At 31.6% G+C, this 19,208-nt stretch overlaps 2 protein-coding genes across 9 annotated transcripts; one reads left to right on the top strand and one right to left on the bottom strand.

The window, feature by feature from the left end:
- Positions 1–51: 51 nt before the first annotated feature.
- LOC132941150 (tetratricopeptide repeat protein 8) lies at positions 52–6,510 on the top strand. Of its 4 annotated transcripts, none has more exons than XM_061009082.1 (10): positions 552–790; positions 1,443–1,848; positions 2,678–2,919; positions 3,948–4,114; positions 4,225–4,519; positions 4,598–4,872; positions 5,238–5,387; positions 5,468–5,639; positions 5,701–5,907; positions 6,372–6,510. In XM_061009082.1, exons 3-10 carry the CDS (start codon positions 2,791–2,793, stop codon positions 6,486–6,488), a joined length of 1,512 nt encoding a protein of 503 aa, XP_060865065.1. In that variant the 5' UTR covers positions 552–790; positions 1,443–1,848; positions 2,678–2,790; the 3' UTR covers positions 6,489–6,510. The 4 variants fall into 4 exon arrangements, with proteins under 4 accessions (XP_060865066.1, XP_060865067.1, XP_060865065.1 ...); XM_061009081.1 differs by having other exon boundaries at positions 552–1,585; positions 1,651–1,848; XM_061009083.1 differs by lacking the exons at positions 552–790; positions 1,443–1,848 and adding an exon at positions 52–196.
- Positions 6,474–17,267, bottom strand: LOC132941151 (neuroendocrine protein 7B2). Of its 5 annotated transcripts, XM_061009086.1 has the most exons (8): positions 16,716–17,072; positions 16,580–16,645; positions 15,916–16,021; positions 9,737–9,992; positions 8,492–8,620; positions 7,050–7,216; positions 6,934–6,984; positions 6,474–6,806 (listed from the first exon to the last, which is right to left on the bottom strand). In XM_061009086.1, the coding sequence occupies exons 3-8, from the start codon at positions 15,997–15,999 to the stop codon at positions 6,735–6,737; spliced, it is 759 nt and encodes a 252-aa protein (XP_060865069.1). In that variant the 5' UTR covers positions 16,000–16,021; positions 16,580–16,645; positions 16,716–17,072; the 3' UTR covers positions 6,474–6,734. The 5 variants fall into 5 exon arrangements, with proteins under 5 accessions (XP_060865069.1, XP_060865072.1, XP_060865068.1 ...); XM_061009089.1 differs by lacking the exons at positions 16,580–16,645; positions 16,716–17,072 and adding an exon at positions 17,094–17,267 and having other exon boundaries at positions 7,065–7,216; XM_061009085.1 differs by lacking the exons at positions 16,580–16,645; positions 16,716–17,072 and adding an exon at positions 17,094–17,266.
- Positions 17,268–19,208: the final 1,941 nt, after the last annotated feature.

Below are 19,208 nucleotides of genomic sequence, written 5' to 3'. Positions count from 1 at the left end.
TCAGTCGTGGTCAGCGTAGTTTCGCTAATCGCTATTATAGGCAATAGAATAGGTATTGTTTTGACGCCGAGGAATCGAGCGAGCGGCTGCGATTCTGCGAAAAGTTTTGTGGGCTCGTGGCGAAACAACACTATATCCAGTATCCGCTAGGCGCTAACGTCACCAGTCACCACCACTCACGAGAGACGAAAACTAGGTATAGATAATAAAATAAAAAATAAATATTCTTATTATCTACGACGAGAACACGCAAATCATAATTTAACGGAAAACAAAATTAAACTGAATATAAAAAACGGTATTGAATTAAATGACCATATTAAACAGGCAATAACGATTGACGAGATTAAAATAATGAATATTATTTAAGTATATTTTGACTTTAACGTGAATCGATCGCCATTTTGAATTTTAAAATACTGTTATCTTCGTTATCATTCAGTGTGATACAAAAGTGTATAATCACCTCGATAAATGATAATCACAGAATAATTTATCGCAATTCGCAAGGTTTACAGATTATTATACTAATTAAATAGGTAATCTAAAAAAGTAAAAACCTTGAATTTATCGTACCAATTATTGAATTATATTCTGTGCCTCTCAGCCTCTGTGAATTGTGATAGGTATAAATAACGATTTAAGATATTTAAGAATTTTCGAAAGCATAGGCCACAGACTTCTATACTACACGTACTCTATATAAATCTGTGATGTTTGAAAGTGGTAAATTCAAATTTTTTACAATAACGTGGGTCGTAAAATATGAGTGAAGAGTGAAGACATAATTGTAATACATTATTATTTAATATTTACTATTGGACATTCGTACATTCTTACTTAATTGTATTTTATACTCTAAAACCAATAAAACTACCTCAACTATAAATATCACGACTTGTAAGGAATTAATATTGTTTCCTTTCGTTTTATAATATTTGGTATGTACCTAGTACACTTGTATATGCACCTACCTAATCATTTAGTTATACAGACATCTAAATATCTACTGTAAATGGTTTTAAGTATTGCTACAATTAATCACGAGTGTAAGTTGGGTAATTTCTAAATTATTGTATTTGTTATTCCTTTTGATTTCATGAAATGTCAGTTTGCTGTCATTTTCGTTACATCTCGACTAAGATATTGGACTGATGAAGGCTATCCTCACTAACTTTAGCAGATAGAATCCAATGTGTAGATGCCACAGTCTTTATCTTGATACCTTAACAAATATTTGTGTTTACTTTCAACTCATTGTTGAGTATTTAACTTAGACAATTGATGGTTGCTATCTAATTTTATATCTGTATCTTGTAAATTCTTCCTTAATGACATTCTAGATTCAAACATACTCAATTTACTCTTGATTTCTCAACTAAATTTAAACACTTCGTCATCAGCTGAACTATAAAAAGTATAATTTTTACTTTTGTAATCAGACTAGATCACAACTTTTGTATCCATCTTTGATCTCTTCAACTACCTCGAGATCTAACTCAAGACAATCCAAATCTGACAGATATTCGTTGCCGTTTATTGCACAATCATTTTTGGCATCTTTCTTTGTGCAAACCTCTTCAAAGTATGTAAAAACAAAACTATCTTTAGAAATATAAGCAAGATTTCTCACTCCCCAGCTTTTTTCAGTTAAAAAATTGCGGTGAAGTATTAAATGGTTCCTGAACAACATGATAGAGCGCATACCAAATTAGCATTGATCGGTCATGTATGCAAATAAACTCACCCGGTATGCTAAACAAAGACAGCTGATTCACCATACAATCAAAATTAAATAAATCTTTAGTCCTGTCTCCTGTGGTTATTAACATAACCCGTCATTTTCAAGTAATTGTACATTCTGTTTTCATATAGGTATATTACTATTTATAGTTTTGATTTTTCATCTCTTAATCTATCATATAAGGTCTCTTATACCTCATAAATCTATAATGTAATAGATTACTTATACCATTAATATATTTTGTTTGACTGTAGTTGTAGTGCATACATAAATGAGAACTCTAATGGTGTTTTTGGACAGCTTGCCGCTATTTAAATTAATTTAATAATACCATTATTTCTATATTTTTTTGAGTGTTAATAACAATATAATATATATGTTGTTAACAATATAAATACTTTTTTCATTTTCAGTCAGGTTTTCTAGTTCAATATACAGCCGATTTAATAACTTATTAACATCAATCAACCATGTATACGTTTATCTTGATTGTCTATTGCGCCTAACCTTTCAAGCCCTATTCTTCTTGATATCAAGAAATTTTAACTGAATTAAAGATGTATCGTTTTTAACACCATATGCTGTTTAGTTGTACATGTTCTATTTGTTTTTTATTAAAATTTACCATATGTCGTTATAGATATACTGAAGGTATTTATACTCTATTTTGTACTCAATAATATATTAAACGTTGGTAGGTTCTTACTTCTTACTCATAATGTTGCTTACCTAAATCTTCTAAAACTATATTTATAGTTTTTAATTTTTCTACTATTTATACATTAATCATGAGTTATTACTTGAATTACCTATTTAGCTTAAAAATAAAATGGTCTAAAAAGAAAACCATGTAAAAATAACTTTACCTACTATTATTTTAATAAAAAAAAATGTATAAATTACTTATAATCTTATTAATTAATATGTTCGCAGCCTTTGCTCTTTGTGCGCTACTTTATCAATGAAACGGTCTATAATTTAAAATATTTCAAAAGACAACATCTGGCTGGGTGCTCAAAACAATTGATAATAAATTATTCCCGAAAATGGACGACACAAAAGTGATTGCCTCACTTGATACTTTCTACTCTGCGTGCATGGATTTGCGAAAACACAACTACGACAAATGCATTGAGAGCTGCACAATCATATTATCGAAAAACCCTTATGACCAGGTTGGTGGCAATTACTTTTATAAATTTACAACTGCCACTAGAAATTATAATAATTTTTAAGTTCCGAATAATGTGATGGTATGGTAACATTGGTGCGGCATACCAGACATTTATTTTGGTTATAATGACCGATTGATTCCATAAAACTTTATTTATCCTCCTTCTAGTAGGAATAAGCATACATTTAGTGTGTAGGAAAAAAAACTTAAGTAAATTCTATTGCTAATAAAACACAAGTAATCTATATCAGCAAATATTAATCATCAAACAGTTAAACGGGAAAGAAATAATTAGCAGTGATTTACTTAAGGCAATCATAGACTACAAAGAAAACAATGCAAGATTTAGAATAAATGGGAAAATCACAAAATTAATACAAAATAAACCATCATTATTATAAACCAGTGATCACATTAAGTAGAACTACATATTTGTTATAGGTACTCTTGCAAGTTATAGATGTCCATCTTTTTTCTTGCACATAAGTTTATGATATATATTTACTCGGTAGACTTATTTAAAATTGTATCTTGCAAGATTTAATTCAAACAATTTTCAAAGATTTTGTAATTTATAGTCGCAACTGTATAAGTAGCACTAATTGTTTGAATACATTCAATAAATTTATATAATATTATGCTAGGACCTTGTTCTGTCGTCATATCAATTTTTAAAATACATAAGTGAACATTTTAACTGTAAGGAAACATGTAGGTAGGTAAAAGTAATTGTATGGAACTCTAAATAATGAACTAAAAATAATTTATAGTTTTATCTGTTTATAACACGTCTTATATCCTCCATTCAAAAATTATAAAAACAGTTAACTCTCATTATGTAGAAACTCAAGGGGAATAAAAAAAAATTTGAGATATTGAGTTTTATTGTAATGGTAATTTTAAAAAGATTTCTATTGAGTTTGAGATTTACAAAAATTTGACATATTGACTTTCGACATAATAAGAATCTACAGTATACCTATCTTGAATTGTATCTATAATGTATGTATTATTTTGGTATGTTTTAAGGCGGCATGGGCTCTAAAAATGCGTGCATTAACCGAACAACTGTCTATTGATGATATTGAAGCAGAAGAAGAAGGCATCGCTGATTCTTACTTTAACTCTGATGCAATAGCTGAAAATGCTAGAGTAGGTACATCATTAAGAACAGCACAAGACACTAGTAACCAAAGGTGAGACAAAGTGCATCAGTTTTACGTTAAAATGTCAAGTTAAATTCATATTATCTTATGATAAAAATATAAAATTAATTAAAACTGAATAATCCATTATTTATTTGTAGGCCTCGTACAGTTGGCGGAAGGCCCTTAAGTGGTATAGTTCGTCCATCAACTTCATCTGCTGGAGGCAATAATTTACAAGTGGCTTTGAAAACACCACGTACCGTCGGTTCCTCAAGACCGTTAACGTCTCAATCAGCTAGAAATATACGCCTCGGTACTGCTTCAATGGTCTCCCAAATTGATGGTCCTTTTATTAATATATCCCGTTTAAATTTTCCTAAATATGCATCTGATAAACAACTTTCAAAGTTGTTGTTTAACTACATATATTATCAACAAAACGATATTAGAAATGTAAGTATATATTAATGGTTATTTTAGTTATTATTGTTAAATGTGGGTATTTGAACGTACTATGAATACTTCATTTAGGCATTAGACTTTGCTGTGGAAGCAACTAAATGTTGCAACTTTGAGGACCCTTGGTGGAAAGTGCAGCTGGGAAAATGTTATGTAATGTTAGGATTACTACGAGACGGGGAAGCTCAGTTTAGATCTGCTTTACAACATGGACCTAATATTGAAGTGTTCTTGCGACTTTCACGATTATTCATTCGCCTCGACCAGCCTTTAAGTTCATTAGACATATGTCAGAAAGCCATGTCTTGGTTTCCACATGAAATTACATTACTCATCGAAATGGCTAGGTATAACTAAATACAGTTGTAGTTTAATGTATTTATTATTTCTCCTGCACTTGTGGTTTCATCAATTTCCACGTAAATAATGATAGCACTTTATTTTTATAATGTATTATATATTATAATTTTTTTCACACGTTGTTAATACACAATTATTAAATTCAAATTCAACTGAGATGACTAAAAATTAAAATTTGCACAGGGTCACTGTAGAAATCAAATTAGTGTACATCTTTATATTTATTTAGCTTTATAATCAATGTGAAGTATTATATACCGTCTTACACAGATTCTTCTAAAATAGGTAGTTATAAATGTGCATGTTTATGCTAATTTAATAAAGTTGTATTTCATATATATTTTTTTTTCAGAATATTTGAGGGTCTAAACAATATACCAATGTCAGTTAAATACTATAGAGATATACTTGAATTGGATGCAACAGATATGGAATCAATTGCGTGTATTGGATTACATCATTTTTATTCTGATCAGCCTGAAGTAGCCTTAAGATATTATAGGTTGGTATATAATTTTAAGAATTTTGTTCAATATTTCCTTTTGTGTTTGAAATACAATCTAAATAATATTATTTTTACAGGAGACTGCTACAAATGGGTTTATACAATGCTGAGCTTTTTAATAATCTAGGACTGTGCTCTTTCTATGCCCAACAATTTGATGTAGTTACGGCATGTTTTGAAAACGCATTAAGATTGGCATTGGATGATAATGCAGCGGACGTCTGGTACAATATCAGTCATGTGGCAATTGTGAGTATCTATTAAGATATTTGTATAATAAGAATGGTTTTTAATGTTGTACATTCCATAGGGTTTTGGAGATTTGGATATAGCCGAGCACAGTTTGCATTTAACATTGTCTTTGAATAGTTCTCATGGTGCAGCTTTAAATAACTTGGCTGTATTGCTATGGCGCAAAAACAATGTGTCTCGGGCAGAATCCTTATTGAACTCTGCAATAGCAGCTGAAGATCACCTTTATGAACCACATTATAACAGAGCTTTACTAGCTCAAGAGGTAAAGACTTTGTTTTTAAACAACTTAAATAAGTTGTGTTAAGTTAAATTTAAAAATCTCAAGTAAGTCATTAAATAAAAATGTTAACAGTTTACATTTTTTTTAAAAATTAAATTCTAGTAGAACAATTAAAAACAATTTTGAATTTTATAATACAATACTCACAACTTATTTGTATAATATTACTTTAACTTAATTGTTTTTAACTGATATTTAAAAAGATGAATAATTAATCTTAGAATATAAATGAAACATTATATCTAAAATGGATTGGATTGTTGAAATTTTCTTTGATAAAAGCTCTTATATACAAAACACAACATCAAATAATATGAATATAATATATCTCTTGTTTTATATTAAAGAAATATTTCAATTAAATAAGGTATTTTGTAAATATTAAATAATTTATAACAATACATTATATTACTAAATAGTTAATTGATAATATTTTCTTTTTCCAGGAAGGTGATCACCAAACAAGTTATGGTATGGTAAAGAAGTCGCTCTCAATATATCCTAATCATTACAATTCTAGAGATATTTTAAACGAATTAAAAAAATACTTTTCTAGTCTTTAAAAATGATTAGTTTAGTCTATAATTTATTAATTAATTGTATAATTGTATCTCTTGGTCATATCTTTAACATGTAATTAAGGATGACATTATAATTAAATATTATCTATCAGGTAACATTTTTTTTTACTTATAAACAAACTGGTTGAAATAAATATATATGTTTTTTTCTTTTTGCTTTGTAACATTTTTGTTGGAATTGTCTAATATAGAATGAATAAATAATTGGTCGTGTTGGATTAAGATATGTTACAATCCGATGTTAATTCCCTTTTTTGCTGCTATGGGCAGAAATTCTCCTTGTAAGTATGGATTAAAAGCCTGTAAAAACGACATTTATGTTATATTGTATTAATTATTAAATGTTCTTGCTGTTGTTCTTATGCACAACTAGCATTATTAATGTACCTAAAAATATAACTAGAAAACTTAAGGAAAAAATACTAACCTTCTTAACGTGGAATTTTTTTGCAACCAAACTCTTATGTTCATCATCTACCTGTAAAGATTAATACATAGTCACATCTTGAGCACAATAAAATATTGAATAAATATTCAAAATACCTGAAATGTTCTTACAAGTTCGTCCACGTCAACACTGTGTTTGGTGCCTGTATTCGATCTTGCGCAGTCAAACATATGTTCAGAATCACACATGCATTCTTGAGATTCCTGATAGTCTCGACTGAACGCCGCCGTATTTTCAAAATCCATTATACAACCATCTTCATCTGAAAGTGTAAGAGTACCGTTTCTTTGACACTTTTATTTTCTTAAGTTTTCTATTTTAACTTTTTTGACATTTAATATTTGTTAATACATGGGATGATTAATTTAAATGTTTAATATAATATACTGATATAGTGATACATTCATTTTTGTATCGAGATCTTTTGATAGCTCCTTTATAATAATGTCCTGCCTAGATAGTGGTGGTCATAATAAAAAGGTTTTGTTAATATTATGTATGGAACATTGTGCTACTGTGACTGTTCTGTATTGTGCCCTTGCTGGTCTTCATTTTAACTGGTTCATGAGGTATTGTAACCTTTGGTTCAATTTAAAAAAATGTATTTTCTAATAGCAATGGAATTGAGACAACTTATTTTTTACACTTCCATGTATTGCAGGATGTTTTCAGAAAACATTTGAAGTATGCAAAATTATAATATTTTAACATTCCAAAATTCACATTTGAAAGTGGTGCTTGCACAATTGTTTAGAGATTCAAGATGGCCAGTAAACATTTTAAGTTTTGAACATCATTGCACCCAATATTAAATAACGGATTGAACAACGTTTGAATCATATAGAGTGGGCAACAAAGTGCAAGATGTCTGTTGGTACAAAATAAACATAAACCACTTAAAAGTAAGGATACAATTATAGGTACCTACTACCTAGTACCTACTGAATACAGCACAATCGTCTTTACATAATAATAAATATTATAAAATTATATCTGTTTTAGGGTTTTGTTAAATAACTTTTTTCTTATTTTTGACTTTTAATTTAATTACAATTCCCAGAATTTATTGTGACTTAACACTTAAATTGTACTTTTGAATTCAAGGGTTCAACTCGTGTAAGTTTCAAATAAATAAATAACTAATAAGTATTACCTATTAATTTAAAATTAACACAATACCTTATGCAAACCTTTCTTGTCATTACACAATACATATATATCATAAAACCTACTCTAACTATTCTAAAGTAATGATTTTGATTCCTAAATTGTTTCATTCCTAAAAATATTTATTTTTTTAATTTAATAAGAAAAATCGTAGGCTGTAGTGATAGTTTTTATTCTAATCTATTTAAAATTGTTAAGAATGTAGTACCTAGGTAGTTACAATTTCAGTTTTAACTATTTGGTTATTTGTTATTGACATTTTAGTTGCTATTGTTCCCGAGTTACCTAACCTTAAACTGAGTTTTGTAATCTACTTTAGTTAGCCAATAGGTGTATTACGATTTACGGAGAAGACAAGAAGTTCACTTACCCGTGTATCCCACCGGACATGGGTTGGGCGGGTTGCAGTAAGCCGGCAGCGCGGCGTCGGTTTTCACTTCATTTTTGTTTCTCGTCGGACTGTCTGGGTTCAGGGTCTGAACCCCTTCGCCGGCACCGCCTGAAACATGCAGCCAGGAATAAAGACAATGTAGGTATTATAATATTGTTATAGTCTATAAACAAAGGTGGGAATTAGGTACTTAGATAAAAAGTTATTTGGTTTTTAAGCTTTTTAACTTAACTATAGTTGCCTAGTTAATTTTATAATCAACTTAATAACTTAAATTATTCAAGTAATTTAGTAACCGTCGTAATAACTTGGCCATATTTCACAGTTTATTAAAATAATAAAATGCTTAGTTAAAATAAACTTTAAATACATCTATACCTGTTATAATTATTTAATTATTTTTATTTGATCATGCTGTATGTACCAGTAGCAGATTTGATTCGTCTTCTAAGGGGGTTGATATTAAATGAGTTAGTTAGGTACCTACTAAGTACTGACGTGTTATTACCTAAACCAGTACAACTAGCCAGAAATTAATAAATAACTATACATTAGCGCAAATAGGGGGGGAGGCTTGGGGACTTCGGGACTTAATCCCCCCCCCCCAAATTTCTGCCAATTCTACCCAATTTATTAAGATATAATTTCCTTATTCGAAACCATACACGTTACGATTTTTATACCGTGTCTGCCCGAGTAACCGGGAGGGGGGGGCCAAGGGATTCCCCTCCCTCCCAAACACAGTAGTTTCCCTATGTCTTACACTGTGTTTAGACAATTTTGAAGCCAATTTTCGTTCTTTTAATCTCCTCATGCCCCGGATCTGCCACTGATAGCAACCATTACTAATTTCCACTAATTATTATTCTATCCTGTAGTCCTGTAACCAATAGCAACCATTTAGGTGTATAAACAAAAATGTTCACCGTAAATCTCAAAATTCCTGTTTGAGCACCCTCCTGGTTCAACATTGAGAACCTAAACCATCCACGGGCCCACTCAACCCCGCACAAACAATTTCATCAAAATCGGTCCAGCCGTTTATATGAGGAGTTCAAATAGCCAATAGATACACACGTACGGAAGAATTACCTATATAATAATATATATTAAGATAATATTGCGAATCGCCCTTCTAAAATCCCATGTTTCTGCATCTCCAGGCGCCATCTATAATAATATAGACCATAATATATATAGAGAGGAAACGAACGTTGCACGTACCGCTCATGTACTGCGCTCCCCACAGCGTGCCATGTTGCACGTACTCGTTGTCCCGGATCGACGGCACTGCGTTCGGGCCGTCCGAGGCCGCGTCATCGTAGTCGGCTCCTGTAGGTTCGCGTTCGGTGGTCTTCATCCGTGGCCCGTACCGCGCCGCCGCGTCGTACTTGCCACCGTCCATCTCCGACTTGACGATGTCCTTTTCCAGTTGGCTGATAACGTTCTCCAGCAGTTTGCTCCGAACGTACTCAGAGTCCTGCGAGATTATCGTGCAAACGAGACGATTTAATAACATAATATTATAGTTGTTACACATGCCTATAATATCACTTTGTATAATATAATATGAGTAATCAAGGCCGTATCTGAGGGGAAGTCCCAGGGGCCTGGACTCCCCCCCCCCAAAATGTCTTCAATATGTCTTATTTTTAACCAAATATCAAAAACTAAATTCAATAAAATTACAATATACGTGTTTTACATTTTTATACCTACAATAATTTCATCAAACCACGTTTACTAGATATATAGATAATGGAGGATTTAATTTACACTTAACTATAATATACATTTTTGGAGGAGCAAATTTTAATATTAGAGGGGTTAAGTCCCTCCAAGCCAATCTCCGAATTGCGCATATAAATTTATATAATGTATAATGTATATAATATGTAAGTATGTTTTTATAAATTACTCATTACTGCCATCATGGCATCATCACAACAAAAGCTTGACACGTCATATACTTTTAATAATATATTTTAATTATTAGCTACACTTAACTTTGTATAAAATATTAATCAAATTTGATTCAAAATAAATTATAGCACTAGGTAATAACAAATAAGTATTATTTAGTACTTATTTTATAAGTATTAAAAATATATTATGATGGATTTTGAACTTTTGAAAGTATATCTCAATATTCACAGGACACACGTCGATGTTGATGTGAAAGTTAAATATTAGGTACTACCTAGTACCGACTGCTGGGAATTTCGAAAGATTTCCTCCACTGTTTGGCAACGATGACCGATGGATACATTACAAGTGTGAATCTGGGGACTGTTCTCAGAAATAGAAAAAAATACATGTCGCTTAATTGTAACTATGAGGTAACTTGTAATTAAAGTCAACTTATAATGATGATTAACTATAACATTTATAGCTAACCCTCTCGCGCGTGAATCGTGTGCCATTCTAGTATCATCATCATGCGATACCTATATCGGAAATTTGTCAATTGTCTATTTGAGTAATTAATTATGAAATGCGTAAATTATAATTAATATTGTATCTAGTATCTATTGGTTTAATGGTTTTTGGATGTTTACCATTAGTATTTAAAAACATTCCACCATAAATAAGGACCAGCAATCAAACTGTATTCAAGTGTTTTGATCGTAAATAAATTACTTTAAATAAAAAAAAATAATAAATAAATCGATTCTGTCAAAATTATCACATGATAAAAAATATATATAATAAAATAGGTATTACGATCATAAAATGTCTATGCGCGTTGGTTAATAATAACCAAATACCATTCAATATTTATATATATATTAAATAATAAATTAATAAATACAGTTCAGAATTTTACAATTAATGAAAGTTATCGCGGTGTTTAGGTTTTATGTATACAACTCTGAAGTTATTTTATATAAAAAATCACAGTTGGAAAAAATCCATTAAAAAATGTAATTACTCAAATAAAGTCATAATGATAATATATGGTTCGCTGCTCTTACACCACAAAATGTCAGTAAAATATTTCACTGTCGGAAAAACAGACTTTATTTTGACAAAAGGTTGACAAGTAAATAATGGATTATTTTTAATGTTTGTTTTTTCACAAAATTATACTGAAAATAAAACACTGTTATGTATTATGTAAGGTAGACAGGTAGCATAATACATTTGGGATTACATAAATTCTATTTATATAGGTATACTTGTTATATTTTAAGGTTCACTGTTTTTCAATTAATTTCAATAAATTAATTATAAGCAGCATGTTTATTGTGCAATGTTGTATGTATAGTGTGTACCTGAATAATTGTATATAGTACACTGCACTACACGACGGTACACGTATATCGTACACACTTTAATTTTAATTTTTCATCAACAATATAATATACCTATATTATTACAATATAAATATTCTAAAATACTTCAGATATTAAAATACCATAGTGATATCATAATATACAATCCACGTCATGTATGATATTATGTAAGTATGTTTGATAATATAATAGGTAACTATAATATTTAAGTACTTATATACTATATTTATTATTTACATACCACATTTTTTTTTTAAAAACTGTTTTTAATAATTTATGTATAAGCTTGATTTGTATTTCTTTACAATAAATTATGTATGAGTTCTAATTCCATTTACTATCCAGGAATCAGGATACTGGATAACATAGAAAAGTATATTATACAAACATGAATCACGTGAAAAAGATATCATTCATTTAGAACCTCAGAATTTTTTTTTCTATTTTAGTAGGTCTCTAGACCAGTTTCTTTTAAATCGACGTGTGATTTGTGGTAATTTGAGAGAAGACATGTTTTTAATGAAAGGGTTATATGGTTTGTTAATTTTGAATGGAAAATTTTATAGTGGCTTTTAGCAAGATCGTTTACTGTTTGAATTTTTAGGTCATTATGGAGGGCTGAATTTGTTATGTACCCTGGTGCGCCGGTGATAAGTCTTATAAGGTTATTTACTGGAAAGCTTGTATAGGACGAATGTTTGAGGGTTTATCTGGGCCCCAAATTTGGATGCTATGTGACCATACTGGCCTGATGATTGCTTTGTAAAGCAGTAATTTGTTTTTGAGACTCAAGTTTGATTTAAGTAGAGGTCCAAGTAGATGGAAGCCAGAGTTAAGTTGTTTTCGATTTTCCTTGGTGTGGTTTGACCAAGTTAATCTTTTATTCAAAGTGATACCTAGGCAGTGTTGGGTAGTAACGTAACGCAAATTACAAATTACTGTAACGCAATTACTTTTTCAGTAACGCAGCAGTAATTTCATTACATTTTACTTAAAGTAACGTAATTGTAACAAAATTACTTCTGAAAAGTAATTTCTATGAAGTAACGCACTAACACGTTATTTTCCACGTTATTAAAATAATAGTTTTGAATGTATTACAGGTATAGGATATCCCAGAGAAATTAAAAATCAATTATATTTATTTTTGATTCCGATAATAGTTAACAATATTACTAAACATTCCAGGAATAAAAATTATCACTTTATTAGCAGAAAGAAAAGAGTTCGGTTTAAAAATAAAATTTAATAATAATTAATTATGATTTATGACTTATGACTATATAGCCTTATAGGTGAAATGATTGTACACTTGAACATAATACTAATATAGGTATTTTATCACTAGGTCTATGATTGTAAAATATATACATAATAATTGAATCATATGAATTGAATATGGTTTAAAAAAATGATAAAAAAGTAACGTTATTTGTAACGCACTACTTTATTAATGAAAAAGTAATGTAACATGATAAAAATAATTTTAGGTAACGCAAATGTAATTTAAATAAAAATATTTGAAGTAACGAGGAACGTAATTTCATTACTTTTTAAAAGTAATTTACCCAACACTGTACCTAGGTGTTTGGTTCACTGATGCTGTGGATTGGCTTGTTATTGAATTTTAGTGGGAAGCATTCCATTTTTTTAGGGAAAAGTTAACATGAGCGGATATTTCGTCATTGGTTTTAATTTTCTATTTTTTTGCCCAAGATTCTATTTTATTTAGATGTAATTGTAGATTTTGAGACGCGATATCAGAATTAATTATTATTTGACGTAAGTATTGCTGTAATGCTGTGTCGTCAGAAAATGAGGCGAGAAGAGTTTTGTTTGTTGCATAAGTATATCAGCGGTGAAAATATTATAAAGTATAGGTGAAAGGTCACTACCCTGGGGAATTCCAGCTTTAATATTCGGAACAGTTGAATGATTACTTTTTTGACGAACTGAAAACGACCGATTTTTAAGATATGATTTGGTTATTAAATAATATGGCGAAGGGAGAAAGTGTTTCAGTTTAAATAGAAGCCCGTCATATTAAAACGACTATCTAGAAATACCTATCTAAATGGTTTGTCAGGTCGTTCGAGTGGAGATGTATTATCACGATGTCACGATGATTGATAAATCTTTTGGTCGTTTTCCAGAGGGAGACATTGTTGGTAGTCAGAGTAATTAAATATTTACCAATATTACCCCTATTTCTACAAAACAAAAAAGGTATAATTTTGTATTTTTAAATTTAAACCGTGATGTGATGAGCTTATGAATTACAACACAACATAGTATAACCGATGCCTGATAATAATATTATATCATATAAAAAGTTTATTTTACAATGTAATGTGAGATATACCCATATTCGTACTGTATGTGTGTATAAAATATGTATGATACTGTAATAGTCAATATAGGCGTATAGTGGGTTTGTTCTAACGCATATATGCCATATGCGTATACCACGTATTATAGGTATTAACTACTTATAAGTATGATTGACATTTTTAATTGTTAACCATTATTATTACTATTGTGCAGATTTTTATTGTCTCTATAAATATGATATTTCGTGAACAATATCTATAATATCGATGTTTCAAATATTTTTTTACAGCCAATGGGCGAGATGATCTTTAGATAGAATTTCCTCGCGAACTTTTGAATAACAATCATAGTTATAAATTTATAATAATATGATATTACATTGAAATTAGGTAGGTACCTATACATATTATAATATGATATTAAGTCGTGAGCTTTATTGTATTAATCTGTTGTTCGGGACGTTCGGGTGGTGATGCCGCGCTACTGCAGGGATCAAACGTCCACGTGTCAATACGTCATTAGTCAATAATTACCCGGAATATCGGACGGCGGACGATTATTGCATTAATTAAAATGTGTATCACTGCAGGTATACCGTATACATTAATTACTAATTACTAATTATGTAGTTGGTAGGTTATTTATACGTGTTATGTTTTTATGTAGTTTATTGATCCACGCACATAATTCACAGGTATCCCACGTGTGTGGTGTGATCACGTAACCTCGGTCATGTGAGATAGGTATATAGAGGTACCATAAGTGATACATAGGGTTTTGGCTGTGGTGTTTTTTTAGATTTAGATCTCTCGTAAAACGTATGTTCGCTGCATATGGACATTATGTCCCGGGCATCGTATGCGCAGCTTCGCAGCTAGAATACCGACGTTAATAAGCATTAAGTAGAAATTATAAATTCAGTATTTTCCGAGGTATTTTTAGCAGGGCCGAATTTAAACTTTAAGAGCTAAGTGCGAAGAAGATTTTGGGGCTAAAAATTTCAAATTTCTCCTGTTGACTGATCATAATGATTGATTAAATAACAAATGGCCGAAAACTTATACATTTTGAGAGCTGTTAAGTGTTAAGTAAATTCCACAGTACAAAATATGGACACGGAAGTCAATACCCATTGTTTAGATAAGATCTACACAACATTCAACTTTATGACATCACGGCCAGTCTCGACCCGTATACATTTTTTTTACTTCTTAAAATCAACATTTTCACTATAGAACATAATTAATATTTTTTTTCAGATATATATGATTGGCTTAAATTAAGCTTTCACATATTTTAGACCAAGGGGCCCCTAAAATATGTGCGATTATAGACGCCTTAATGCATCAAATCCTACTCTGGTTTTCAGCAATCATATTACATAATAGTATTGTTATTGCGACTATATTATAATATATGGAGTCTAAAATTGATACTAAAAAATAAATACTCGTAGTTTTTTGCCACCCTTTCACTGCCATACTCACGTTTATTTTGAACAATTCAAATATATTATACACTAGGTACAGCAGTGGACAGTTTAATAAATATGTTAAATATACGTACCTATACGTATTGTTTAGTGTAAATAGATTATTTGTGTAGATAAGAAATAAAAAAGCAATGATTTTTCACTTCCCAACCCAGCATGCAATTTCAGTATCGACCATTAGTTATACCTTATCTAACTACCACCACCAGTCGTCTTACGCGTTTCTTAACTAACACATACGTTCATAGACATTATAATATATCGTACTGTATAGGTATACTCACTTTTATATTTGCCGAGTACTTTCCAAATGCGATTACATAAGCGGGCGCCAAAGCAATGCACAGTATGATAACGTTCGTCGCCATAATGATGGAGCTTCTCGTATGCCTGGAACGGATGGAAACGAAGATGAAAACGGACAGATGTTAGGTAGGTAAGTGCACGCGTACACTGCGAGCGGGCGTACTGCAGTGTATGACGATGATGTTACAATTTATAAATGTGTGGGAATATAAATGTATATATATATATGTGTGTGTGTACATCGACGACGTGACGAGGACTCGCGAGTAAGGCGCGCCGCGGTGGTGATTTTGGATTTGAGTGTTTTTCTCCAGGATTTTCTCGATCGTCCTACCCGCTACGATAATACCGATGACCGACCTTCCGCACGTCACTACGTATGCGCGCGATTAAACATTAACAAAACATTCGATGGTCGTGTAAAATATTTTACCCTCCCTAAATTATTGTAATATTGATGTTACTATTCGTGCTATTAATTATTATTATTATTATTATTATTAAAAACAGATCGCGGGCGCCCGCAGCTGAATAATATGCAACTGATGTTCGCCTACTTACACCGACCGGGGAAATGCACTCGCGACGCGCTGCAGTAGGTATATTCTGCACAGTGTCATATGATATTATTTAAATACCTACCTTAAACCATGAACAATAATCGCGTCTCGTCGCACGTGTAAGTCGACATTATGATACGACTACAATCTATATCGAATGAAAAAAATATCGTCGTCACAAATGAACGGGTTATATTATTATTATTTATTATCATTACCTATTATCTATAATAATATGTACCTAGGTTAGATACACCGTCGAACGCGGAAACGACCCGTTCCGCCATAACCCGCGATGCGGCTGTTGCTGCACTATATTATTATTATACTTTCATCGTATCGAAAAAACCGCGGATAACGTCGTTGTAGAAATACATAATATTATTGCGAATCTCGTCCGTAGATCACTAATGATTATCACATTTCAAAATTAATATTATTAACACCGTCGTAGATCGCGAACAACGTATACCGCTCGTCCCGCGTGACGCTCTTACATAGGAACCTATGCACTTTTTTTTTTATTTTGGTAGGTATTACGTACTATGTTGCTTGTATTATTATTTTACCATCCGTATCGCCGTTATTTAAATTACCTTTTTCAACGATATGACCCGCATATATGTGTATCCACTCCGTGTTCCACAGGTAGACGACGCGTCGGCGGGGGGGGTCAGTCGTGTGTCGTGTGTGCGGCGGATCAATAGGCGCGGCCGCCGGCGATGTGGGTGCGTGGCGTTTGGCGTACGCGACGTACAGCGTATTATTATTATTATTATTACGAACCCCGTCGGAAAACTCGGCGTCGGCCGCGAAGGCGACGGTGACCGACCTCAGACCGCGACGCCCCCCGACGAGAAACGCGCCCGGTGACTGACGGCGGCGGAAAACGCTATTTTTATTTTATTATAATGCTATTTTTTTTTCCTCCTCCGCCTGTAATAATATAATTTATAGCCATCTGTCGCTGCAATGACGTTCGTTTCGACGATTTTCAAAATTATAGCAGCGCGCTGCAGTGTAGATTTATAATGGGTACCTATTTTAATGACAAGACGCGTATACTGTACATATAAGTCTGCAGTAATGGCGTCCTATACAAATACAAATTGCTTAAGCTCTAAACAGAGGAAAATGAAAAAAAAATCATGACCGACGGGGAGGAAAATGCCCCTTTCACCACCCACAACTCATCCGACGACGTCACTAGATCTGCGACGGTATAACTATATATTATTGCAGCCTGCAGGCATCCAGCTGTATATAGGAAGGGTATGGGATACGAATCGATTTGCATATAGGTACCTATCACCGCGTGACATAATATATTATGGTATATCATTTTATGTGGTTTATATAAATTATATGGATGAAAAAAAGAACGACGTTTTTATATTTTGTTTAAATGCAAATATATATTTTATGTATACCTATCTACTGCCCGTTGACGAGTAATGCAAAAGCGCCGCACGATTAAACGATTTTATTACGGTCGCATTAGTTGCCACTTAACACTTTAACCGGTGTTATGAATCGTATTATACATTTAACAGCTTGTAAATATATTCATTTATACATATGCCTTATCCGTATTATATTACAGTATTATACTCAGTGGCGTATTTGAGGGGAGGGACAGTGGGGGCGAATGCCCCCCCTCCATGTCTTGAAGAATAATTGGTTTTTATATAGTTGTAATAGGTACATACGATGAAGGCAAAACGAATTATTTTTGATATTGTACATTTCAATTTTCATTTAATAATATGAAAACATATGTTATAGCTGACTGGAGTTTCTAATAAATTTGTTTCTACGTCCTGGCGATGGGCGTTTACTTCGTAGTAGTCAGAGCAGTAATCGTATCACATAAACAGTCGCATACTCGCATAACTATTTGCATTATATCACCAAACCCGGATAAGGGGGGCAGGGGGGCCACGTCCCCGGGGCCCACGTATATAAAGGGCCCATAGTCTTCTCGGCTTAAAATTAGAATTTATCACCAAATTAAAGATATTATACTATATAAATATTATTTTGATTTATAGTAAGTTGACCAACCTATGAAACTAAATCAAATACGCCACTGATTATACTTCAATATTTCATTATCATTTTATTAAGAAGGCGCTGTTCGTGTCTATATTTAATAAGGGGGAATATTTAGGCAATATTCCATCTCGGTGCCATCGTCCGTGGCCTTTGCGTTGGTTGTAAATTATATTACGGCGGTGGAAAGGCTGACTGAGGTAACCCTCAAAAACCAAATTTTACACGGCACACTAAAATAATAATAACTTTGTTCCGAATTAATCTTTTTGTGTTAATTTTTTCTTATTGTAAGACTATATCTTGTAATTCTATGTGTGAATCGAATTAAAAGAATGCTTATTTTATTCATAATTTAATCAATTACCAAATTAGAGGTATTAGTGGGTTATATTAAGTGGCTGGCTAACATAAAAGTCATTGTTGGTTACATCTTACATCATGTGACATTAAAGGATATCTGTGGGTTACACTACTTTGCCAAAAAAATAAATAGTATCCAAATAACGTAACCATCAATTACGTAAATACTAAATTCATTTAAATAACAAAAATATTGCATTCTTTTGACAATTTATTTTGATGATAATTAACAGTATTATTATTAACAGTGATATTGTGATTACTGATTTGTGATTATCAAAATGATAAAGTTCGCC

Source organism: Metopolophium dirhodum, chromosome 3 (genome assembly GCF_019925205.1).
Source record: "Metopolophium dirhodum isolate CAU chromosome 3, ASM1992520v1, whole genome shotgun sequence".
In the NCBI taxonomy this organism is placed as follows: Eukaryota; Metazoa; Arthropoda; class Insecta; order Hemiptera; family Aphididae; genus Metopolophium; species Metopolophium dirhodum.
The sequence above is the reverse complement of the archived record's forward strand: the minus strand, read 5'-3'. Positions and strand labels throughout refer to the sequence as shown.

Bases quoted from the DNA above. Each gene is read 5' to 3' on its own strand.
- LOC132941150 (XM_061009083.1), top strand. From the start codon at position 2,791: ATGGACGACACAAAAGTGATTGCCTCACTTGATACTTTCTACTCTGCG. The intron at 2,920-3,947 runs GTTGGTGGCAAT...GTATGTTTTAAG, and splicing joins CGAAAAACCCTTATGACCAG to GCGGCATGGGCTCTAAAAAT. The intron at 5,640-5,700 runs GTGAGTATCTAT...TACATTCCATAG, and splicing joins ATATCAGTCATGTGGCAATT to GGTTTTGGAGATTTGGATAT.
- LOC132941151 (XM_061009085.1), bottom strand. From the start codon at position 15,999: ATGGCGACGAACGTTATCATACTGTGCATTGCTTTGGCGCCCGCTTAT. The intron at 8,621-9,736 runs GTACGTGCAACG...TGCATGTTTCAG, and splicing joins GGGAGCGCAGTACATGAGCG to GCGGTGCCGGCGAAGGGGTT. The intron at 7,217-8,491 runs GTAAGTGAACTT...TTACACTTTCAG, and splicing joins ATGTCCGGTGGGATACACGG to ATGAAGATGGTTGTATAATG.